Below are 26,719 nucleotides of genomic sequence, written 5' to 3'. Positions count from 1 at the left end.
AAGAAAATACATGAACACGAGTTTCACTGCACAGACGTATATTTGTTTATGGTGTGTGGCCTCGGCTAGAAACAAAGAGAGTAGAGATTGGCAATTCAAGATCTGAAATGATTCAAATGATTCTAGTGAAGGTGTGTGGAGTTTAAAAACACAGAGGAGCACTTCCTGTATCACCACATGACATCACAAGGTGGAAAAGAGTGTTTTTCGTTTGAGAGAAAAACTAAATATAAAGCCTAAATACGCAGGGTTTATGCAGGGTTTGTGTGTTTGTGTGAATGAATCAAAACATCAGAAAATATCAGAATATGAGCTCTAAAACTCTAAAACGATCTGGCGGTGGAGTATGAAAACATCCACAGGCTTCAGAAAAGTGTTTGTGTGTGTGTAGTTCTCCAGTGTACGAGTGACCCCCCCCAAGTGTTTGCTGATTTTAAGGTTCTAACATTCGCATTACTCAGGCTGTTTTGGGGTTTCTGTATCTGAAAAAGGAAGGTAGTTTGTAACAACCAGAAGAGATAAACACGGTAAAGTAAACAGCAGTGATCTTTTGAAAATTAACTTAAGTTAGACAAATTATAATACATAAATAGGCAATTTATAAAAGAAAAAAAGAATATCAATATATCTTCATCTATATGAAGAAAACTGGGCAATTTTCTCACTTTTCCCAGATTTTACAGCATCTTGATAAGGAAACATTAAATGGACCATATTGAGCTATTTTCTGATCTGTTATAATGTCGTTTCCTCGTGACAAACAGACCTGGAGTTGTGTTTTGTTTCATTCACACTTGTTCTTCACTCGAACGGAAAACACTCAGTTCTACCTTTTGATGTCATGTGGTAATACAGAAAGTGCTCCACTGTGTTTTTAAACTCCACACACCTTCACGAGAATCATTTGGATGATTACAGGCCTGGAAAACTACAGCTACATGGCATCACAAGGTGGAACAGAACAGAGCATTTTGAGTTTTGCAGATGTAGACAAACTAATAAACCAGGATTACTCAAGTGTGAATGAAACAAAACACAACTCCAGGTCTGTTTTGGAGGAGGTAACATGGGTAAAAGCTCACAAGAGTCCATTTTGTGTAATACAGTCGTCCCTCACTATAACGCGGTTCACTTTTCGTGGCCTCGCTGTTTCGTGGATTTTTTTGGTGCAATTTTGCATTTTCGTTTGTGTATGATTTGTTTTGTGTGAACGCGCATTGTGTCCCTCTGATTGGCTGAGGGACTGCAGACCAGCTTGATCAGCTTGATAATTTTACGTAAATGTTCGATCTGTATCAGTGTGATTCTGAAGTGCTGTATGCTTGAAAGATTTTCCCAGACAAAACCCACAATTTCGACGAAACATTTCGCACTGACAAAGGCTCCTACATTCACAACCAAAAGGCAAAGGAAGATGCTAAAGATCGCACAAAAAGTTGGACTTCTGGACACGCTGAAGGAAGGTAGAAGTTACGCGGCTGTAGCAGATTCCTGCAGAGGGTCGAGTATCAGGACTACACCAGAACTACACCAGAACTACCCCAGAACTACACCAGAACTACCCCAGAACTACCCCAGAACTACACCAGAACTACCCAGAAACTACCCCAGAACTACACCAGAACTACCCCAGAACTACCCCAGAACTACACCAGAACTACACCAGAACTACACCAGAACTACCCTAGAACTACACCAGAACTACACCAGAACTACCCCAGAACTACCCAGAACTACACCAGAACTACACCAGAACTACCAGAACTACCCAGAACTACACCAGAACTACACCAGAACTACCCAGAACTACACCAGAACTACCCCAGAACTACACCAGAACTACACCAGAACTACACCAGAACTACCCCAGAACTACCCCAGAACTACACCAGAACTACCCTAGAACTACACCAGAACTACACCAGAACTACCCCAGAACTATCCCAGAACTACACCAGAACTACCCCAGAACTACCCAGAACTATCCCAGAACTACACCAGAACTACACCAGAACTACCCCAGAACTACACCAGAACTACACCAGAACTACACCAGAACTACACCAGAACTACCCAGAACTACACCAGACCTACACCAGGACTAATCCAGGTCTAATCTTGGACTTAAGAGCGAGAACCCCGAGCCCGTGAGAAGGTTGTCCACAAAGCGCAATCAGGCGACGTCTGCTCATACCTCCACGGGTCACGGAGCTCTACGCCGGTCCTTTCGCCTATGGTCACCCGACGGTCTACACGGGTGCACCTCCAAGCCCGTCCCAACAGTGAGTCCTGGTTTAGTCCTAGTTCAGTCCTGGTTTAGTCCTCCTGGTTCAGTCCTGGAACCAGTCTTTGGTTAGTCCTGGGTTAGTCCTAATTTAGTTTTAAGCGGGTGCGGATCTCCAAAAATGGACCCGTGCAGGACTCTGTGCTGTAGGCTCCATTACAGAATAAATTAATCTTTGGTTCGTTACATAAAGAAGGAGGAAAATAACAAAAGGACGACAGCAGCAATAAGTTTTAAGAAGGATGTGTGTTAAGAAGGAAGTGTCCTGTCTGAGAAAAGTGTATAAAGTGTGTGGTTAGGGATATTACAGCCTTAAAACAGATATAATAATTGTAAAAATAAAGCTGACTACTTCGCGGATTTCACCTATTGCGAGTTGTTTTTAGAACTTAACCCACGTGATAAACGAGGGACCACTGTTTAGGAAATTTAAAAGAGCCAGAAGAGTTCAGAGGAGTACATTTTGCATAGTGCGTGACATGGACAGGGTTAGTCGTTTTTTTAGTGGCGTCGCAGGAGTTTGGAGATGAACCCGGGCGCCGTTTTTCTGTGGCTGGACTCTGGACTCTGCTCTTGGGTCAGACCCAGCTCCGCCTCGCACTGCTCCAGCTCCGACTGGTCCAGCAGCTCGAAGTCCTCCACGTCACTGTCCGAATCCTCCAGCGCCATCTCCTTCCCCGCTCTGGCGCTCTCCTGGACGGCGGCGGCGGCGGCGGGGAGGAGGAGGACGGGGGCCAGGGCGGACTCCAGCCTCTCCTGGATCAGAGCGGAGACCAGGTGCCCTCCCAGTTCCGAGAGGGTGATGGCGTCGGAGGGCTGGGCTGTGATTGGCTGACCGGGCTGAGGGGCGGGGATGGCGGGGTACAGGTCCTCCTCGTCGCTGGTGCCGTTCGTCATGTGGCCGTTGTCGAGTGAAGGGAATTCTTCTCTGTCCAGTTCTGGGAAGAAAATGAAACGTGTACAATGAGAATCCAGCTGAAATTATACTTTTTATACAATTTTGGTTACATATATTCTATGACACTGCAAAAAACTAAATCTAGTCAAGTTAAGATGACTTGAATTAAGAAAGTTTTAACATGACTTGAGTAAATTTCACTTGACAAATAAAATGATCTGCCAGTGGACTAAGACTTTTTGTACTTAAAATATGAAAATACATCTTGCTGCACTGAAAAAATAAGAAAAACAACAACTTTTTGCACTTAAAATAAGAAACAAAAATCAAATGTTGCTTGAATTAAGAAAAACACACTTGTTCCATTGGTAGATCATTTTTACAAGTTGAATCGAGTTAAATAAAGTCAAATGTTCTTATTTTAAGTCATTTTAATTTGCAGTATTGATGCACACATAGTTTATTGTTTCACATTTTGCTTATTTTAGTCTGCAATATTGATCTAAAATGATGTATATTAGAAACAGGACCAGTGATGTGATATGATTTGCTGTTGAACTGTACACGTATTGTGTTATTCTGGAAAATTAAGTGGTTAAGACTCAGTGGTTAGACCAGTGATTGATTCTTGCTGAGACCATTTTGTTGTGTCCTTAGGCAAGACACTTTACCCACATAGCCTAGTGAAAAGTTTTTGCTATATAGAATGTATTATTACCATTTATATTTTTGCTCTTTGTTATTATATATTATATTATATTGTGATGTGTGAGCTCCTGTGTCCAAATAATTTCCCTTGTGAATCAATAATTTCTCTTGTCTAAGTCTAAAAAGTGGTGTGTGTGTGTGAGAGAGGTCAGAATAGGCGAGTTTCATTGTTGACAAAAGCGTGCGTTGCATGCTGGGAATTATTTTGGTCGGCGGCAAGAAACACTAATTCAACATGACGGATGGAGCGAGAAAACACGTAAAGATTATTGATCCCGGTTATTTATCCACTCTAACGGCAGAGGACCCAAGACCATTTGACCAGAAATTGGTCATAAGCATCGATGGAGCCAAATCACCCTTTTCAACCCCGACAAAAGTTGGACCAAACCAAATTTCTGGTCAGAATCGCCAACTACCTGGACAAATATTCACTTGGGCGATATCCACAATGACTTGGTGGAAACTCCTGGGCCATTCACAGCAGAAAAGATGAAAACCTCCAAGAGTCTCGATGTGTTGTTGAACTTGTTGGAGTCCACGGTTTGTTAGGATCTTCTGCGTTTGCTCTGTGGATGTTTGAAAGCCGTTTAATTCACCATTATTCCGATAATGCAGCAGGAATTTACCATTATCGGGGATAAATACGCGAGGTTACGCACTGTGTTTGACGCTATCATGTTTCTTGCCTCCGACCAAAATGTTTCCCAGCAGCAACGCGGGCTTTTAATAACAATGACGTCAGCTGAAACTCGCCTATAGCAGCCTTGATTGCATCAGTCTGTCCCAGGGCAGCTGTGGCTTACTGAGTACTGAGTGAATGAAAAACTAGTACAAGGTGATATTATGACTGTTCTTGTGGTCGTACTGGCTCGTCAAAGCCTGATCAGGTCAGATCTCAGAAGCTGGGCAAAGGCTGGGCCTGGTTAGTACCTGAATGAGAGACACTGGGAAAATCAGGAGCCACAGGGGGGCGCCAGTCACAAAAAAACTGTCATTGTGTCATTAGGTAAGACACTTCACCGACATTGCCTAGTATGAAAGTGGAGTGTGTGTGTGAGTGTTGGTGGTGGTCAGAGGGACTGATGGCGCCATTTGGCCTGGCAGCTGTAGCTACAATAGTAGTTTACCACCACCGGGTCTGGAGTGAATAAATAATGCTCTGTAAAGCGTCTTTGTGACAAATGCCTGTAAAAAGCATCAAACCCAGGGGAGTGTGTCGAGTGTGTGGGACCTTCTGATTGGTCGGTGAAGGGGGTGTTTCCTTCTGACTGGGGGGTCTGTCCCTCTGACAGCGTGAAGAGGCCGTCGGTCCAGCTCAGTTCTGAAGGCTCGGTGTCCGACACGCACAGCTCCTTACACTGAGCCGAGTCCAGCTGCAGGACACAAGAGCAGGTCAGCGACAAGGCCGACTGGAGTCCTACTGTAGTCCTGTCCAAGTCCTACTGTAGTCCTACTGTAGTCCTGTTTAAGTCCTACTGTAGTCCTGTCCAAGTCCTGTAGTCCTGTAGTCCTGTTAAGTCCTACTGTAGTCCTGTCTACTGTAGTCCTGTAGTCCTGTTAAGTCCTACTGTAGTCCTGTTTAAGTCCTACTGTAGTCCTGTTTAAGTCCTACTGTAGTCCTACTGTAGTCCTGTTCTAGTCCTACTGTAGTCCGACTGTAGTCCTGTTCTAGTCCTACTGTAGTCCTACTGTAGTCCTGTTCTAGTCCTACTGTAGTCCTGTTCTAGTCCTACTGTAGTCCTGTTCTAGTCCTATTGTAGTCCTCTTCTAGTCCTACTGTAGTCCTACTGTAGTCCTGTTCTAATCCTATTGTAGTCTTACTGTAGTCCTCTTCTAGTCCTACTGTAGTCCAACTGTAGTCCTGTTCTAGTCCTATTGTAGTCCTCTTCTAGTCCTACTGTAGTCCTACTGTAGTCCTGTTCTAATCCTATTGTAGTCTTACTGTAGTCCTGTTCTAGTCCTACTGTAGTCCTCTTCTAGTCCTATTGTAGTCCCACTGTAGTCCTGTTCTAGTCCTACTGTAATCCTATTGTATTCCTGTTTTAGTCCTACTCTAGTCCTACTGTAGTCCTGTTGAAGTCCTACTGTAGTCTTGTTCAAGTCCTATTATAGTCCTCTTCTAGACCTACTGTAGTCCTATTGTAGTCCTATTGTATTCCTGTTTTAGTCCTACTGTAGTCCTCTTCTAGTCCTATTGTAGTCCTGTTCTAGTCGTACTATAGTCCTGCTGTAGTCCTATTGTAGTCCTTGCCCTAGTTCTACTGTAGTCCTGTTCTAGTCCTACTGTAGTCCTGTTCTAGTTCTACTGTAGTCCTGTTCTAGTCCTACTGTAGTCCTGTTCTAGTCCTACTGTAGTCCGACTGTAGTCCTGTTCTAGTCGTACTATAGTCCTGTTCTAGTTCTACTGTAGTCCTGTTCTAGTCCTACTGTAGTCCTGTTCTAGTCCTACTGTAGTCCTGTTGAAGTCCTACTGTAGTCCAACTGTAGCCCTGTTGTAGTCTTGTTCAAGTCCTATTGTAGTCCTGTTCTAGACCTACTGTGGTCCTGTTGTAGTCCTATTGTATTCCTGTTTTAGTCCAACTGTAGTCCTGTTCTAGTCCTACTGTAGTCTTGTTCAAGTCCTACTGTAGTCCAGTTCTAGACCTACTGTAGTCCTGTTGTAGTCCTACTGTAGTATTACTGTAGTCCTGTTCTAGTCCTACTGTAGTCCTATTGTAGTCCTGTTCTAGTCCTGCCCTAGTCCTACTGTAGTCCTGATCTAGTCCTATTGTAGTCCTGTTCTAGTTTCTAGCTGCTTGTGTTCAACCAAGAAGTAAATTGGAAAATTCACCAAAAAAACAAACAAACAAACAAACAAAAACTATGCAAGATTTGTTTGTGCTGGTTCTAAAAGTTGATCCTGCCTAAAGTTTCATGCAGTCCTGCTTCAGTCTAGAATCAATTTTGTGCTATATTAAACATTAAACTTCATGTCAGAGGTGGGACAGACCTTGGGCGTCATGGAGGACAGGTCTGAGTCCGTGTGTCCGGTCTCGGTGTGGGGCTGCTGAGGCTCGGACAGACGCAGCACTGAGGAAAAACAAACACACAAAACCTCAATATGAACGAGTATAATCCAAGAATCACACGCATTTCTGAACATGTTTGTAGAGTCAGAAGTACAGGGTGAGCAGTTTGGTTTCAATTCATGCACATCTGAGTAAACCTTTATCCATGGGTTTCACGATTACAAACATTGGGAGATGTGCACGCAGCTGGGTATTGTATTGTAGCTCTGTACAGTGTCTGATAAAAACCGGTTTTCTATTCGGCAGTTGTAGACGTTTGCGTGGTTTGTGTACTCTTGCTGACACTTTTACAATAACACATCATGTCGTCTTTAGATCTTATTTGTTTAATCTGCTCTCACAATAACATTATAATCTGTAGCGCCTTGTTTTACCGTCACCGTTGTTTATTCACCCGAAATGCTTTGTCATGTCTGAATGTCATGATGTCAAAATTATCCACTGATATCAAATTACGTTTTTACTAGAAATCCATTTATTGTCCTCCATTTGAGGCTTATCTGCTCTGAAAATAGTTCAGTGGAGATTGCCAATTCCAGATCTGAAACCATCCAAATGATTCTAGTGAAGGTGTTTAAAATCACACTGGAGCACTTCCTGTATCACCACATGACATCACAAGGTGGACCAGAGTATTTTCAGTTTGAGAGAAGAACTCAGCTCAAATCTGCAGAGTTTGTGTGTTAAATAAACATGTGTGAACAGTATGTGTGTCTGGATTTGTTGAATTATCGCTGCAAAAAACAAAATCTGGCCAAGTTCAGATGAAAGTTTGATCATGATTTGAGTAAATTTCACTTGACAAGTAAAATGATCTGCCAATGAAACAAGACTTTTTGTTGTTAAAATATGAAAATTACAGACAAGTAACCAGGAGCAGGTGAGTTTTGAACCCCGGCCTCCCAAGTCCTAACGCCAGGAGCTGAGCAGGATCAAGTTTGGTATTTGCAGGAATATACTGGGAAAATACTAAGGCATTGAGCTGTGTCTTTTTTTTTTTTTTCTTTTTTTTTATCAGCCATATCAACAGTGACAAAAAAAAAACACAAGAGAAAAAAAAAGTAGAATTTTTTTTTTTTTTTTTAGATTATTATTATTATTTTTTTTTTTTGTAGAAAATAATTGTTTAGTTTTTTTTTAATTGGTTAAAAAAACTAAACAAAACACTTAGAAAATAGAGCCCAAATGACATGCCTCTTTTTTTTTTTTTTTTTTTTTTCTCTTGCCTCTCATCTTGCTGCACTTAAAATGTAAAAAACAACAACTTTTTGCACTTAAAATAAGAAAACTAAATTGAATGTTGCTTGAATTAAGAAAAACACTCTTATTCCACCTCCATTTGAGGCTTACCTGCTCTGAAAATGTATGTTTTCACTTACCCCCTATCTCCGCCCACTGCTCTGTGTTAATTAATAAGATTATTCCAAAAAAAGTACAGACTTCGGGTTGTACATGTGAGGTTAGAAAATGTCACATTTTTAAACAAACAATCCTCTGCTCGCTACGGTGCAGTGTCACTATGAAAAGGCGGGGCTTCTCAGTTCTGCATTTGAACAGGAAGTCAGTGGACGTGTTTAAAGGTGTTTTAGTATCAGTATCGGCTCTATTTAAGCTTACATCACAAACCAGAAAGACACTGGGAAACCACAACTACAACCAGACTACAACTTCGGGTGTAGTTACTGACAATGGGCTCACTTAACATGGAATCTATGAAGAACCGACTGTGACCAAACCCACTGAAGTAAACGTGATCAGCGGTAAAATGAAGACTGCAGATGTATGTGCTGTTTGGAATCAGCTTGGATTTGGCGTCTCGTCTCTTCTAATCGCGTGAACCCAGGGCGCTCGGAGTTGTGTGTCAGTGGGGAAATGATGAAAACTGAGGTACGGGTGTAATTGCTGATTCACCGAACATAACGGAACACTACAATGATATGGAGATGAGGAAAACTGGGCCACATATTTCCAAACCTCTATAACGTGAATAAAGCCTATTGGAGTTTGGAGGTTTATATTTACCGAGTAATACTAAATACCTGAAAAAGTCCTAATCCTAGTATAAATAGTATAAGATATATAGATATGTATTTACCACAGTATCTGCAACAGTATTCATGATATACTGACCATGAGCATCTCTGATTCTGTGGAGGACGTTCCAGAGACCTTCATCCATCTTGTGCAGGACGGGCTTCAGCCACAGACCCACCTCCAGAGAAGAGAGCAGAGGCCAGAAGAAGATCCCCAGCACTGTGCACACGACAAAACATGACAACACATGAGAAAACACGAAAACACGTTACAATACATACATGAATAATATGTGTATAATATGTAAAATGGACTCCTGTGAGCTTTATGCCATGTTATATGTTGTTACCTCCTCAAAAACAGACCTGGAGTTGTGTTTTGTTTCATTCACATGTTTGAGTAACTCTTTATTAATAGTCTGTGTACATCTCCAAAGCCCAAAACTCTCTGTTCCAACTTCTGATGTCATGTAGTGGTAGTTTTCAAGTTGACATCTCTTTTTAGCAGAGATGGAAATTTCCAGGGCTGAAATTATCCAAATGATTTCTACATGTACGGAGTTTAAAATGTGCATAGTTTAAAAACACAGTAGCGCAGTTTCTGTATTATCACATGACATCACAAAGTGGAACAGAGAGTTTTCTGCCTAAATAATATGCAGGATTTGTGTGTTAAACATGTGAATGAGACAAAACACAACAAAAACACAAGAAAACTTTTAAAACAGACATGTCAAACTCAGGCCCGGGGACCAAATTTGGCCCGCATTATAATTATATTTGGCCCAAATCTGTATTAGAGCTGCCCGCCGAATACAGATAGACTATAGAGACATTATTTATTTAAAATGCTGTTATTGTTTTATATTTTGCTTGTTCTGGATTCAATGTTTAAGCAAAACTATTCTTAAACATTTATTTTAATAAGAACATTTTAAACATTACATATCTCGAAAGGATAGAAAACATGCAGGTCTTGTTGAAATACATTTTTCAATAAATATTTAGTTTGGCCCATGATTTAGTCCCAGTTTTTAATTTTGGCCCCTAAGTTTGACATAACATAATAATAATAATAAAAAACACAACATTTTCAAACACAGAAGAACACAGAAAATGTTTGAACACATTTGAGGGAACAGAACACATTAGAACACTTAAGTACGCATTGCAAATCATAAGAAATTATAACTTTATCTTATCCGTGGAGGTCTTAAAATTTGCCTCAGTTAACCCGATAGAAAATATTAATGAGCCACAGAACACATGGAGACACTTAAAACAGACAGGAACACATTACACTTCGTCACACTTCAGAACACAGCAGACTCCACACAGAGCTCCGCAGGTGCCGTGGGACTCACCTAAAGCGTAGGAGAGCACCACGCCGGGAATGTAACGCCCCAACACGGCCATGAACGTGCACAGGCTGCACATCAGGAGACAGAACTACAACACAGAAACAGAACACGGTCAGGACAGGACACATCACACACTTTTTAGACAAAACCGAAAAAACAAAATGAAGACAGAAACGAAGAAAATTGTTTTTTTTTGTTTTCTTTTTTTTTGGTCTTATTTTGAAAAATTAATGAATGAATGATTCACTGATTCTGCAAGACACAGGCGATACAGAGGAGGGACTCTTTTGTCCTTAGGGCTGTTATTCACCTCAAACTGCCCTGACTCTGAATCTGATGACTTGACCTGCTGCTGCACTGAGAATTTTGTTTGAGCTTTTCTGTTGTTATTGTATTTTACAGCTCATTAACAAAAGTGATGTTGATTTTATTTATTCGGTAGACTAAACATATTACTGTATTTTTCAAACTATAAGTAGCATTTAAAATCCTTTATTTTACTTAAACATTTACTGTGCGCCTTATGTATTCATTCTGGTTGTGCTTTCTGACCTCAAACCGACTTTATGTGGTACACAAAAATCTGTCAAAATGTTTTAGTACGACTTTGGTAAACTACGAAGCCGCACCGCTTGATGGATTGTTGGAGCGTTATGGGTACTGTAGTCAGGAGTCTCGCAGAGTAAAGGGTGAAGTACGTATAAGCAAACTCCCACCGTCGCCTTGTCACAGAGAGAACACTCATATTCCACTGAGTCATGTCCTTTAATCTGACAGAAGCTGAACCGCATCAGCGCACAAGGAGCGAGCAGTTTTTTGAGCACTTATAGTTTATGCAAATGAGCCATGTGGTTTTAAGTTTAGTTTCAGTAAAACGTAAACAAATGTGAACAAAGTTGCATTAAACACATTATTACTCAGTGTATATTTGAGTCGTCCTTGTAGGAAATAAAAAAACAAACTTAAATAATCCACCCACATTCACATTCTTAATACACATCAGAGTCCTGCACGGGTCCATTTTTAGAGTCCCACACCTGCCCTCAACTGCACAGTACAGCACCACACCTGCCCCTTAACCCGTGATTATATCAAAGCTAAACCCGCACCCGCCCAGACCTGCTAACATTCCACCCGTTACCCACCCGTGCCCCTCAATAAATCACTCACAAATTAAAAGCATTCTAACTGACGGCTTCTTCAGTATGAATATGAATTCACGCGACTCGATTGTCATCACTTCACAGGCATTATTTACTGAGCAGAAGAAACACTGATCAAGATGCCACACATGCCACGGACTGAACCAGGACTAAACCGGGACTAAACCAGAACTGAACCAGAACTGAACCAGGACTCAGGACAGGCTTGGAGGTGCGCCTGTGTACACCGTCAGGTGACAACAGGTGAAAAGACCGGCTCAGAGCTCTGCGTCCAACGGTGGTAAGCGCAGCTGTCGCCTGATCGCGCTTTGCGGACACCCTTCTCCACGGTCACAGGGTTCTCTCTCTCTCTCTTAAGATTAGTCCTAGTTTAGACCTGGTTTAGTCCTAGTGTAGTCCTGGTTTAGTCTTGACCCGCCCGTGTGTAATTACTACCCGCCCGTACAATTCCATAACGTTAAAACCCGCCTGTTTCAGCGACTATTTGCCCGTACCCAGTGGGTACCTATGGGTACCCAATCCGGTGCAGGACTCTGATACACATTCAGCAAGACAGGGAGACAACGCTGGGCAAGTTATGCCACAATCTGCCAATGGATTGTGAACACCTGGGCTAAGGGATCAGTCTCAAGTGTCGTCTGTTTGTTTCACTTAATGCACCTTATAATCCGGTATAGTACAAAAAATAAGGTAATAAAGATTTTAACTGTGGTCCTGAATAATCCTGAAGTAGTAGAAGTAGTTGAGTCCTGAAGTAGAAGATGAAGGGCACATCTTGGCCCTGGTTGGCGTATGTCCAGACCCGGTCCTGGGCCTTGGAGTCTTACCTTGCCTGGGCTCTGCTGTCTGAAGGCACATGTCTCTTTGAGCAGCAGCTGGAGCGAAGAGTCCGGCTCCGGCATCACCCCCCACCTAAACACGAGACACAAACACCGGGCAGGGCGGGCGAGGGCGGGCGAGGGCGGGTGAAGGAGGGTGAAGGAGGGTGAAGGAGGGTGAAGGAGGGTGAAGGAGGGTGAGAGGATTGGGACAGACACACGGGGAGAGACAGACACATGAGTGAGCAACAGTGCCTCGAATGTGGGACAGTAACTTTATATATACATATGTAGAACCATAACAACATGGTTCACAGCTCTTTAAAGTCTCCTTTCCCTCGCGCTTGTGGAGTCATTTTAAACCAGTTGAGCTCATGTGTAACCTCCACTTTAAAGGTCCTGCATTACGCAAAACCGACTCTTGTTTCGTCATGAAAAACAGATCTGGAGTGTTTCGTTTCATTCACACGTGTCTGAGTAACACTACAGTCTACATCTCCAAAGCTCAAAATGCTCTGTTCCACCTTGTGACATCATGAACACTGCAAAAAACAATATCAAGGTAAGTTAAAACGGCTCAAATTAAGAACATTTGACTTTATTTGAGCAGACACAACTTGACAAGTACAATTATCTACCAATGAAATAAGTGTTTTTTTCTTAATTCAAGCAATATTTGATTTTATTTTAAGTGCAAAAAGTTGTTGTTTTTCTCATCTTAAGTGTAGCAAGATGTATTTTCATATTTTAAGTACAAAAATTCTTGTTCCGCTGGCAGATCATTTTACTTGTCAAGTGGAATTTACTCAAATCGTGATAAAACTTTCTTACTTCAAGTCATCTTAACTTAACAAGATTTTAGTTTTTGCTGTGAAGTTGTAGTTTTCTAGCCTGATTCATCAGCCGGTTTCACTTTATGGAAACCGTCTGACCTCACAGCATCAGGATTTGTTCACTCGACGGTAGGCGGGTACTTCTTTTATTTAACCAATCGCTGCTATTTGGTCGTGACGTATGTAATGCTCCAAATCCTGTATGAAGAAGGACAATAACGTCTTTCCGCTTGATAAAATTCACCAAACATTCTCTTTGTTCCGGCTTTAAATCCTCGATCTCGGGAATCGTCGCCAACACAGAATGTCTGTCTTCGTCTACATCCATCTCAACGCTTTGTTTACTGTTGTGCTGTTCCACAAAAGAGACCCAGACAGACGCGAACGAGTTTGACGTCATGGATAATCAGCTCTTCTCTGATTGGCCAGTGCACGGTCTACAACTTTCGGGGTTCTTGCAACCCGTCTAGTGCAGGGGTGTCAAACATACAGCCCTGCAAGACCTTTAATCTGGCCCTCGGCTGATTTTCTACTAAAATATTTCATTATATTTTCTATTAAAATCTTGTTAATTTTCTGTGGTGTTTATCACAGCAGCGTCTCCAGCGTCTCTGTACGTGGCCCCTCCCACCAGAGCAGCACAAATGAAGACTTGTCTCTTTCCAAACGCTCTTAAAGGACGATCGTTTTGACTGTTGACCGTGACACCCTCATCAACAAAATGTCCAAAATGAGAAAAGTGGAGCCGAGTGCAGGATTTTCCAAGAAAAATTATCTTATTCCTATTTGTATACAAGTTCATGTTAAAACTTTGTGCTGAATTTGCATTTTTCTTAAAGTTTCAGGTTGTTCATAATATTATAATATTTTGTAAAAGAAAGAGTTCATCAATTAAAAAACATTTCTCTAATAGATTTGTGTTTCTCTGCACAAATATTTGAACTTATTGTTATTTTGGGGGGAAATACACCGTGAGTTTTCTGATCCGGCCCCTTTGGGATCAAAGTAGGTTGGATACGGCCCCTGGACCAAAATGAGTTTGACACCCCTGGTCTACTGTATTTTGATTCTTGACCTAGTCACTGAAGAGAAATGAAATTGAGCGGAGGCACAAGGCGGCGCCAGACTGACTAATAGTTTTCAAGTTAATAACTCCTTTATCATTAGTTCAGTGGAGATTGCCAATTCCAGATCTGAAACCATCCAAATGATTCTAGTGAAGGTGTGTGTTGTTTAAAATCACACTGGAGCACTTCCTGTATCACCACATGACATCACAAGGTAGATCAAAGTGTTTTCAGTTTGAGAGAAGAACTCAGCTCAAATTTGCAGGGTTTTTGTGTTAAATAAACATGTGTGAACAGTATGTGTGTCTGGATTTATTGAATTATCACTGGAAAAAACAAAATCTAGCCAAGTTCAGATGAAAGTTTGATCATGATTTGAGTAAATTTCACTTGACAAGTCAAATGATCTGCCAATGAAACAAGACTTTTTGTTGTTAAAAAAGCTGAAAAAAAAAATTGTAGAAATTAGATTTTTTTTTTTTTTTTTTTTTTAATTGATGAATGCCCCTTTTTTTCTCTCTTGCCTCTCAGGGCTTCCGTAGAAAAACATCTTGCTGCACTTAAAATTTAAAAAACTTTTTGCACTTAAAATAAGAAAACTAAATTGAATGTTGCTTGAATTAAGAAAAACACACTTATTCCATTGGCAGATAATTTTACTTGTCAACTTGAACTATTTCTATTTGAACTCAAATAAAGTAAAATATTCTTAGTTTAATTCATTTTAGCTTAACTAGATATTGTTTTTTTCCAGTGTTGGTGTCTTTTCTTTTTTTTTACTTTGCGCGCCTCTGCACAGATCTGGCCTGTAACTTGGCCCGGTGACCTTCTCTTTCATACGAAGCTAGATTTAAAAGGTTTAAAGTCATCCTGTGGAACATTCTTAGCAAAGCAATAACATCTCCATGGCGACAGGCGGGTGACAGCTGGTGCGGGCAGCTGCCAGGGACAATCCCGCACAGTTGTTTCGGCACCAGGTGCAGCACCGGAGCGAGACAACAATCAAACTGCAGCACGCTGGTCACTCGTGGGGCAGAACGGAGCGCAGGGCATTTAAGGTTCATATGACTTAACTTTTTACATTTTTCTAATCAAGACTTGGAAAACTGTGCTCAATATTTACCAGAGTTTTACATCAGATTAATGGAAGTTTGTTTGAAATTGAAAAGAAAAGAACAAAATACAACAAGTAGCAGTGGGTTCTCGAAAATTCCATCCAAAAGATGCACAAGGAAGGCATTTTTCTGACAATTTAAACCTCTATTTTTAAAAATCCTCATTCATTTGTTTTAATCTAATACAGTTTTAGCCCTTCACTGTAAAAAAAAACAATATCTAGGTAAGTTAAAATGACTTAAATTAAGAACATTTTAACTTTATTTGAGTCGATTCATTCACGATTGACAACTCCAATGGAATTCACACACTTTTTTATTAGTCTGTCTACTTCTCCAAAGCCCAAAATGTTCTGTTCCACCTCGTGATGTCATGAACACCGCAAAAAACGATATCTAGGTAATAGGGATGCAACAATAACTGAAATATCGTGATATCGTATCGTCAAAGTTCTCACAATAATATCGTGGACCATCACAATATATCGAATTGCAAGTAAATGAAGCGTTATAGTGCAGCAATAACTTAAAAAATTCAGAGGGAACTACATAGACCATGATCCTTTGCTCCATTTCAGTGCAGACGACAAGAAGAAATAACAGTTCTAACACTTTAAAGTCTTGTCAAGGAGTTTTAAGAGGAAAAAGAAGCCTATTAACAGTTTTAAATGTTTACTCTCCACAAAATATCACAATTAATATCGTACCGTGAAAATATCGCACCGAGAGATTTGGATATTGTTACATCCCTAATCATGAGCCTCCGCATCATATCGTGAGCTTTCCCACGATATCTCAATAAATATCGTACCGTGACTTTCATGCCGTGACGATATCGTATCGTGAGATTTGGATATCGTTACAGATCTACTATAGCTTGATTCATCAGCCGGTTTCACTTCGTGGAAACCGTCTGACCTCGTAGCATTAGAATTCGTTCACTTGACGGTAGGAGGGTACTTTTTATCATTTAACCAATCGCTACTATTTGTTCGTGACGACTGGCATATTAAGCTTTTCCCAAATCCTGTAGGAAGAAGGACAATAACGTCTTTCCTCTTGATAAAATTCTCCAAACATTCTCTTTGTTCCGGCTTTAAATCCTCGATCTCGGGAATCGTCGCCAACACTGAATATATGTCTCTTCGCTGATTGGCTGGTGCCCGAACTTGCACTTCCAGGGTTTTTGCGAACCGTCTAGTGTATTCTGATTCCTGACCTAGTCACCGAAGAGAAATAAAATTGAGAGGAGGCACTAGGTGGCGCCAGCCTGGCTACCCCTATTAGGTAAGTTAAAATGATTTAAATTTAGAACATTTTAACTTTATTTGAGTCGATTCAACTTGAAAAGTAAAATGATCTACCCATGGAATAAGTTTCTGCTTCTTAATTCAAGCAACATTCAATTAGGTTTCTTATTTTAAGTGCAAAAAACCCGCCTGTCTCCATGGAGATGTTATTGCTTTGCTAAGAATGTTCCACAGGACGACTTTAAACCTTTTAAATCTAGCTTCGTTTGAAAGAAAAGGTCACCGGGCCAAGTTACAGGCCAGATCTGTCCAGAGGCGCGCAAAGTAAAAAAAAGAAAAGACACCAACATTGGTAAAAACAATATCTAGTTAAATTAAAATGAATTAAACTAAGAATATTTTACTTTATTTGAGTAGATTTGACTTGACAAGTAAAATGATCTACTAATGGAATAAGTTTGTGCTTCTTAATTCAAGCAACATGCGATTTTGTTTCTTATTTTAAGTGCAAAAAGTTGTTGTTTTTCTTGTTTTTTTAAGTGAAGCAAGATGTATTTTTATATTTATAAGTACAAAATTCTCATTCCACTGGCAGATAAATTTACTTGTGAAGTGAAATTTACTCAAATCATGACAAATCTTTCTAAATTCAAGTCAGCTTAACTTAAACTTAACATCTTAACCTTCGTTTTATATAATTCTGCTGACTTTTTTGAGTGAAATGAGTTGTCTAATCTGTCAAATACATTTTATCTCTTACATTTAAAAACAAAAGGATTATAAAAACAAACATCCGCCTGCAGACTCCAGGGAGGAATTCCACTGGACCCGGAAGTGGAAGCTTTGCGTCATGCTTTCCGACTGCTGTTGACTGCTCTGTGTGCTTGTTGTGTCAGCTGACTGCATGTGAGCGCAGGGCTAAAGTTAGACAGTTAAACAGCTCTGCCCAGCCTCTGTCCTGCTTCTGCCCCTGCCCCTGTCCCTGTCTCTACCTCTGCCCCTGCCCTGCCCCTGCCCAGCCCCTGCCTCGCCTCCATACTGACTCCAGCTCTGAGGCAACCGGGCATTGCACAAGAGGAGCCACCGCAAACAACAATCACAACAATCACGACGTTTGAAAGCGATGGTCTTTAACGTTTTTTAAGACCAGGGGTCCACAAACCGATGGCAAGATGGAGCAGAAACCCCCGACTTTATATTAAATTGGTAAAAGTGTTGTGCATAAACATCTTCTCTCTTAATACTACGGGGGGTTTCCATCGAATTCCAGGCTTATCCTAAAATCCTGAGCTGAAACTATCTCCATGTCCAACTTAAGCCTCAACTCGTTCCATGACAGAAATAATCCTGAGTCTGACCAAAGCTAATTCAGGCCTGAAGTTTGGGAAGACCAGAGCAACGGAGCAACGACCTCATGGAAAATGGACGAGAGAAAAGCCACAACACGCACGGAGAAGAATTTGATAACAACAGCGTTCTGACATGGCTGATAGATCACAAGAGTCAGTTTCGACCCAAAATAATGCACCATAGGTAAAATCTTTCAGCTGAGGTAGTCCTGACCGAGCAACAAGATCATAGAGATGGGTCTCCAGGCGTCCCATGTGCTGCCTACTGCTCCTGAACGAAGGATGAAATGCAGAGGACAATTTCCCTACAAAGATAATAAACAGCCCATGGTTCTCCACAGGCAAAACGTGTCTTGCCCTCTCCAGGTGAGTGGAGAGTCCCTGCCTCAAGTGGAGGAGTTCAAGTATCTCGGAGTTTTGTTCACAAGTGAGGGGAGGACGGAGAGTGAGATTGACAGGTGGATTGGTGCAGCGTCGGCAGTGATGCAGTCGCTGTATTGAACCGTTGTGGTGAAGAGGAGAAGCTCTCGATTTACCGGTCAGTCTTCGTTCCTCCCCTCACCTATGGTCATGAGCTCTGGGTAATGACCAAAAAAAACAAGATCATAGATACACGCGCTCGAAATGACTTTCCTCCACAGGGTGGCTGGACGCTCCCTTAGAGACAGGGTGAGGAGCTCAGTCACATGGGAGGAGCTCAGAGTAGAGCCGCTGCTCCTTCACATTGAGAGGAGCCAGTTGATGTGGCTCGGGCATCTGTTCCTGATGCCTCCTGGACGTCTCCCTCGAGGCCCAGGGAAAGATCCAGGACATGCTGGAGGGATTATGTCTCTGGGCTGGCCTGGGGACACCTTGGGATCCCCCTGGAGGAAGTGTCCGGGCTGAGGGAAGTCTGGGAGACCCTAGTTAGATTGCTGCCCCCATGACCCGGCCCCATATAAGTGGAAGAAAATGGATGAATGAATGGACAAAACAAAACAAAACAAAAAAAAACTACATTTAGTGTAATATACTGTAGGACCTTTGAGTAGGCCTAAACATTTCTGGATATTTAGAGCTCTTTCAGAAAACAAACATGTGACATGTGACCCAATGATCTCATCACAGAAAGTGTTGATGTCATACTCCCAAACATAAGCACGACCCAAAAGGAAAATGTCCTGCCTGGTCACAATCATAAACCAAATGTAGTTATGATGTCAGAGAAACACAGCAGGGCTCCAAACCTAAAAGAGATGTTTTTGTTTTTTTAACACTAGATGCCTTTCCTGCCTTTTCACTACTACGACAACATGAACTGATGGAGCACGGACTCCCAGATTTCCTTCACCCTGGACAGATTTAAAATCACTAAGCTGTAACTCAGAGCTCAACTGTTGTCCCCCAGAAACAAAAATAAATAAATAAATAATAATAATATTGATAAAATAAATAAATAAATAAATAACTACAACTAAAATAAAAAACTAAATAAAATAAAATAAAACTAAATAAATAAAATAAAAGATTTAATAAAATAAAATAAATAACTAAAATAAAAAACTAAATAAAACAAAATAATTAAAATAAAATAAAAAAGTATAAAATAAAATAAAACAAAACAAAATAACTCAAATAAAATAAAAACAAACTAAATAAAATAAAACTAAACTAAATAACTAAAATAAAATAAAAAGTGAAAACAAAACAAAATAACTCAAATAAAATAAAATAAATAAAACAAAATAACAAAAAAAAAAAAAAAAACTACATTTAAATTCAGTTAAAAATGTGTTTCCACGGTGATTGTAGAGATGCCTGAGAAAGCCCAATTAGAAATGAGCAAACCAATTATCAAATTATAAAGAAAACTGAATGAAATCTTTGTTTCTATCATTTCCATCATCTCCAACTGACCAGGAAGTGCTTTTTCCAAAATATAAAGTCCTTTTCGGAGTGAACTGTACCTGAGCTGTGCCGCGTGATCTTCAGGTAACATCTTGGGAAATCTCAGAAAATCAGAAAAACTAAAATAATCAAAATGAAATAAACCGGATCCAAAGTGCTGCCCGCGAGCGCTATTTCACCAAGTGTTTGTATCCAGAGCCACGCGACAGTATTTGAAGAGCTCTAAAAATAACGCCGGGATTTCAACAGAAGGCCGGGACACCTCCACCCCTGTCGCCCCCCTGTCGCCCCCCCTGTCGCCCCTGTGAGCCCCATGACTCAACCCCCCTGTGACCCCCCTCTCACCCGCCACACCCCCTCTCCTCACCCATGTCATGTTTCCTCAGCGTGTTGTTTGAGCCGCACGTTTGCTTTTAAAAGGGCCTCGACACGGCGCATTCCTCTGACCTGGACAGGATTTTAAAAGTTATATCAGGTTATTCATTGTTATTTTCAGATTTATTATCCACTTACGAGTTCTGAGACTGTTTAAGGTTGTTTATTTTCAGAGAACTTGTTGCATGGACAGATAATTTCACCATTTTTAAGTCGTTTTCTGATTTAAGTGTTTATGGCTTAAATTCTGGCCAAGCTTTTTTGCAGTGTACACACTTTTTGTTGTTCTTAACACAAAAAAGTGTTATTTTAACTATTTGAAAGTTAAATAGGGGTTCGAGTTTGGGTTATTTGCCAGTTGAAGTTAATTCAACTTCCTTTAGTGTTAATTAAATTTCCTTTAACTTCCTCTAGTGGTAATTGAACTTCCTTTAATGTTAACTCAACTTCCTTAAGTGTTAACTTCAATGTGTTAATTCAACTTCTGTTACTGTTAATTCAATCTCTAGTGTTATTTCAACTTCCCTTAGTGTTAATTCAACTTCTCCTAGTGTTAATTTAACCTCCTCTAGTGTTAATTCAAATTCTTTTACTGTTAATTCAACTTCTCTAGTGTAAATTCAACTTCCTCTACTGTTAATTTAACTTCCTCTAGTATTAATTCAACTTCCTTTAGTGTTAATTCAACTTCCTCCCACTCAACACTTCAAACTCTGGTGAGAGAAGACCAAATTTGAACCAGTTTTGTTCATAATTTCATCTTAAATTAACTCAAATAAAGTGTAAAAATAAAACCTCTGTGTGTTGTTTTGCTAAATCAGGATAACTCTACAAAGTGTTATCTGTTTACTCTCAAAACGTTCATCTAACTCCTGATTTCAGGGTTAAACAGGAACTTTGGTCCAGAGTTAAAAATGTTAAATTAACTCTAGAAGAGTTGGGACTCATATAAACCTGAGAAAATGTTCAAATCGATTGTGTGAGAGTCAGTTTTAACACTTCACTTTTTGCTGTGTCCTGTAAGTATAAACTCATTGTGGAGAATAATTAGGACGGTCAAAATACATAAGGTACGTGAGGAAAAACACTTTTAAAACAAACGAGTTAAGTTAATTGAAGTCGTAAAACAAAACATCTGAGATCCTCCTCTGGGCTCTTCTTCTCCTCTACCTCTGCATTCATCTTTTGTTTTCTCCTGTGCTCGTCCTCTGGTCTCCTCCTCCCCTCCTCCTTTGGTGTCCTCCTCTGCTCCTCCTCTTCTTGTCCTCCTTTGCTCTTCTTCTGCTCCTCCTCTGTGTCTCCTCCTCTGCGTCTCCTCTGCTCCTCCTCTGGTCTCCCTCTGTTCTTCTCCTCTGCTCCTCTTCTCCTCCTCTCCTTTTCCTCTGGTCTCCCTCTGTTCTCCTCCTCTACTCCTCTTCTGCTCCTCTTTTGCTACTCCTCTGGTCTCCTCCTCTTCTCCTCCACTTCTCCTCCACTTCTCCTCCTCTACTCCTCCTCTAGTCTCCTCTGCTGCTCTTCTTCTCCTTCTCTTCTCCCCCTCTACTCCTCCTTTGGTCTCCTCTTCTTCTCCTCCACTTCTCCTCCTCTAGTCTCCTCTGCTGCTCTTCTTCTCCTTCTCTTCTCCTCCTCTACTCCTCCTCTGGTCTCCTCTTCTTCTCCTTCTCTTCTCCCCCTCTACTCCTCCTCTGGTCTCCTCTTCTTCTCCTCCTCTTCTTCTCCTCTGCTGCACTTCTACTCCTTCTCTACTCCTTCTCTGGTCTCCTCCTCTACTCTTCCTTCTCTACTCCTCTACTCCTCCTCTTCTGCTCCTCCTCCTCTTCTTCTCCTCCTCTTCTGCTCTTTTCCTCCTCTGTCTCCCTCTGTTCTCCTCCTCTACTCCTCTTCTGCTCCTCTTTTGCTACTCCTCTGGTCTCCTCCTCTTCTCCTCCTCTTCTCTCCTCCACTTCTCCTCCTCTAATCTCCTCTGCTGCACTTCTACTCCTTCTCTACTCCTTCTCTGGTCTCCTCCTCTACTCTTCCTTCTCTACTCCTCTACTCCTCCTCTTCTTCTCCTCCTCTTCTCCTCTTCTGCTCCTCTTCTTCTCCTCCTCCTCCTCTTCTTCTCCTCTTCTGCTCCTCTTCTCCTCCTTCTCTGCTTCTCTCTGGCTCGGGTTCTTGTTCCTGGAAGCTCCATGTGCTGTAGTTTTTCTGTACACAGGCTCAGTTTCACAACAGGTCAGCCGCTCTGGGGGTTCCATCTTGGCCGCACTGCCGCTGTGTCATTGAGCAATGCGCCTCGTCACATGCTCGAGGAGGGAGTAGAGCGCCGCACGTGACGGTTCTGGAGCTAAACATATTTACTGTCTGCTGGAGTCCGCACGGAAGGATCCACGATGTAACGGGGGAGGGAACGAGTCGTTGTTTTTGCAAATCTCAAGTGAGTCTCAAGACAGAAAGTCCAAGCCAAGTCCTGAGTCTGTGGTCCACAAATCCAAGCCAAGTCCAAGTCCTCTGCTTTGAGCTTCAAGTCAATTCAAGTCCTTAAAGTATTTTTTTGTAATTTAAATGCTTTTAAACTAAATTGTACTGCTTTAAAAATCATACAACAAACAGGAACGTAATAATATTCAAATCTCACGGCACAAATACTCAATATTTTGGAGAAGCAAACACAATTGTCTGTTTTGTTCTTTTCAAAAGCCTTGACAAAAATGTGATACAAACCGTTAGTGTCATAATCCAAAGAATTAAGATTAAAAGTGTGTAATAACAGTTACTTAATTTGTACTGAAATGGAGCAAAGGATCATGGTCTATGTAGTTCTCTCTGTTTTATCTGTTGCTGAATCAAATCTAGTGTTGTAGTAAAGAGCGCACTAATTGAGACCAAGACCAGTATGAGACCACAGGGTCCCAAGATCAGGACAAGACCAAGACCTCTGAGGGTCGAGACCGAGACAAGATCGAGACTTTCAAAGGTCGAGACAAGACCGAGACCACAGCCCAACGACACATCCTTCTGCACAGACCTCAGCAGACCATCTTTGTATTTTTTGACATTTATTTGTAATTTACAGTTATTTTGTCATATTTTTTTTTTTTTAAATGTGTTCCTCACCTTTCACAGTGGTTGGTCTCATCCTCATTCAGCTCAGGTCCTCTACCAGAGGCCTGGGAGCCTGAGAGTTCTGCAGTATCTTTGCTGTTCCAGTACTGCACTTTTCTGGACTGAGATGTCTGTTGTTTTTCCTGGTATCGGCTGTCGTCTCTTCCAGTTTGGGGGTTACAGCCGCCAGTGCTCTCATCACCACAGGCACCACTGATGCTTTCACTTTCCAGACCTTCTCCAGCTCCTCCTTGAGCCCCTGGTATTTTTATATATATGGTGATCGGAGCACTCGGGACCGTAATCCCCAAACTGGAAGAGACTACAGCCGATACCAGGAAAAACAACAGACATCTCAGTCCAGAAAAGTGCAGTACTGGAACAGCAAAGATACTGCACAGAACTCTCCGGCTCCCAGACCTCTGGTAGAGGACCCAGAACCTACTTGCTGTGAGGCATGAGTGCTAGCCACTCAGCCACCATGCCGCAATCTAGGCATGTCCAAACTGTGGCCCAGGGGCCAAATGCGGCCCTCAGACAAATTTTTCTTGGCCCTCAGGCTTCCAGGTGAATTGGCCCAAATGACCTTTCATCAATTAAAAATTAACTTTTTCCTGCAAGTTTTTTGAAAATCTACTTTGATAAAGCCAATATTTAATATTTAGTGTGTGGTTTTATGGATCTTAGCGTGAATAAAGACTGATGGATCATTCTAACGTGTTAAACATGCACATATTTCAATTATTCACTATATTGAGCTCCAGTCTACAGCCCTCGATCAGTCCTCTGCTTCATCTGTGTTTACATATGTGGCCCTTGATGAAAAAAGTTTGGACACCCCTGGACTAATCAAAACAATGCAAAGGGAGCATGTGATCTAATTTATTGTGACAGTCTCCAGTATCATTAAGTAAGACATTTGATGATCCAGTATCACAATATTTCATTTATTGTTACATTCTTAGTAACAAATAGAGACGTGGACCCCTAAAGTATCAGCGTTTAGAGAAAATTGTTTTCTAAATGATGAAACATCAAGTCATCTCAAGTCACAGGGCTCGAGTCCCAAGTCCTCAAAATAGTGACTCAAGTCTGACTCGAGTCCAAGTCAAAACTTGTGTATGTTTCTGAGCAAAACCCGGCTCATGCCACGTTCATATGTGCAGCACTCGGACCTGAGTTGTGCCCATTGATCTAGAACGACTCTCACAGAAAAAGATCAAGAAAAAGTGGAACATCATGACACAAACTGGACTCTGGTCGAAGCAGAGAGGGTCTATGATTCAGACAAAAGACAATTACCTCAAAATTACCCAGGAAACGCTTCAGTTTAGCTTCATCTGGGTCAAATTCAGAATAAATCTTAAGAACTAATCTATCTAATCAAAAGAATAATTGTTAGACTTCATTCATCTGAAAAACTCAAACTTTTGTTACATCCAGTTGAACAGGGACGTGTCTGTGTGTTTGAGAACTCACCCGTGCATCACACCAGGAATCCAGAATCCTCCTGTCAAACAAACAAACAAACAAACAAACTTTATCACCATAGCAACGCACAGAGGACAAACCCAAACTTTCCCAGACGATACCTGCAAAGTCGACGAGGACTCCCAGAGCCAAGAGGAGGCACAGGAGGCAGAGGCTCCGACACGGGCCCAGCACCACCAGCCTGCAACAGCAACGCAGCACCGGGTCACAATACGATACTGATCATGTAAAGGTGCACTGTGTAACCTGCTCGTCTCCATGGAGATATTATTGCTCTGACTGAAATGTTACACAGGATGGTTTTAAAGAACGAAGGCCCACAGTAAAGAGCCAGCTGTCAATAAAAAAAAATAAATAAATAAAATAAAATAAAAAAATAAAATAAATAAAAAAATAAATAATAAAATTTAATTAAAATTAAAATTAAAATAAATACAATTCTTATAAATAAATGCAAGCTCTATGGAAAATTACAGGTAAAGCAATTAAAATGTATGACTGTCAGCTAGTTCCTCAAAAACATACCTCGGAGTTGTGCTTTGTTTTTTTGATTCACCCACATATTTGTGATGAGGAAACAAAATACAATCAGAAAATATAATATGGGACTTTTAAGAAATATAACAAAATTATTCGGCTTTGGTGTTCAACAATGAAATGAGCAATAAATTACATTTTAATATCTCAGGTTAGTAGCAATAGGCTTATACTATTGTCATGTTTATTTGAATAGGCCACATTGTAAATTATGCAGGATATTATTATGTTTCAGAGACAATTAGATGCCTTCAAGCTTTGATTTTACATGTAGCCTAAAGATCAAAATATAAAAAAGTGATTATTGGGCCGGAATAAAAAATAGAAAATATCTATGACCACGTAATAGCCTCAAACAAATCAGAAATAGCCTCTGTAGCCAACACCTAAGCGCCGGGAGCAGGAGAGAGTTGGAGTGATGCGTCATGATGCTCACCACAGCAGCGCGCTCACACCGGAGAGCACGAGGCAGGTCCGGTACGGTCTGTGGCTCCAGTCCACCAGGCCCCGGGGCCCCGGAGCCTCCTCCCGGGCTCCTGGGCGGGGGTCGGGTCCCGGGGAACTGTCTGTGTCCATAACTCTGGTAACTCACTCCCGGTCACGCCGGTGTCCGCTGCTGGAGTAAAGGATCCCGGTTCCTTCAAAATAAAAGCGTAAAAGCGGAGCCGTGCGGTTGAGTCCGGCTCATGTTCTCATCATAATGTCAGTATCTGTGGCACGAGACTAAACAGCGTCTGTAAACCCAGAGGAGGGTGGGACCGGTCAGGGAAGCAGGCAGAGAGGTTCCGCGTGGAAGTAATCTGGTGAGTTTAGGTCAGTTTGGCTGCAGTTTGCACTTAAACCACATGAGGGCGCAGTAGTCCTTCCACCGCTGTCTGCTCACAGCGCACAGTGCGCGGTGCAGATTAGAAACATGTCACTGAAATTAAAAAGAAAAAAACTGTCTGAGAGCTGCAGGCTGAATGTCAGTGACTGCTCTAATGAAGCCACAGCTGTCCTGGGGCAGACCGGCTGAAGAGAGAGTGCCAATCTGCACCCTCATCCCTTCCACACACACCACGGGCATATTGGGTCAAGTGTTTTATCTACAGCCCCAGAGCTGCCAAGCTTCAGTGGCCCAACCCGCACAAGAGCGAGTGAAAAACCCCAACCCAAACCCAAAACCAACTGAATTTTCCTTTGTATTTATGAACACCACTCAACCCCTCCCCACAAATCAAATCAAACTTTATTTATAGAGCACGTTTCACACAAAAACTCTGTCCCCACATCTGTCCCTCCTCACACACACCTGTCCCTCCTCACACACACTCACACACACACACACTGTCCCTCCTCACACACACCTGTCCCTCCTCACACACACATGTCCCTCCTCACACACACCTGTCCCTC

General features: G+C 41.5%; 1 protein-coding gene across 2 annotated transcripts; it reads right to left on the bottom strand.

The window, feature by feature from the left end:
- Window positions 1–1,805: 1,805 nt before the first annotated feature.
- retreg1 (reticulophagy regulator 1) lies at window positions 1,806–26,010 on the bottom strand. 2 transcript variants are annotated; one of them, XM_055151472.1, is made up of 9 exons: window positions 25,761–26,010; window positions 24,889–24,968; window positions 24,776–24,806; window positions 12,346–12,430; window positions 10,359–10,443; window positions 9,092–9,214; window positions 6,883–6,962; window positions 5,125–5,266; window positions 1,806–3,222 (listed from the first exon to the last, which is right to left on the bottom strand). In XM_055151472.1, exons 1-9 carry the CDS (start codon window positions 25,898–25,900, stop codon window positions 2,786–2,788), a joined length of 1,203 nt encoding a protein of 400 aa, XP_055007447.1. In that variant the 5' UTR covers window positions 25,901–26,010; the 3' UTR covers window positions 1,806–2,785. The 2 variants fall into 2 exon arrangements, with proteins under 2 accessions (XP_055007447.1, XP_020784942.1); XM_020929283.2 differs by lacking the exons at window positions 24,776–24,806; window positions 24,889–24,968; window positions 25,761–26,010 and adding an exon at window positions 19,897–20,001.
- Window positions 26,011–26,719: the final 709 nt, after the last annotated feature.

The sequence above is a fragment of the Boleophthalmus pectinirostris genome, unplaced genomic scaffold, assembly GCF_026225935.1.
Source record: "Boleophthalmus pectinirostris isolate CB_2022bp ecotype Guang Dong unplaced genomic scaffold, ASM2622593v1 HiC_scaffold_16, whole genome shotgun sequence".
NCBI lineage: Eukaryota > Metazoa > Chordata > Actinopteri > Gobiiformes > Gobiidae > Boleophthalmus > Boleophthalmus pectinirostris.
Note: the sequence above shows the minus strand (reverse complement) of the source record. Positions and strands in the feature narration are given on the sequence as shown.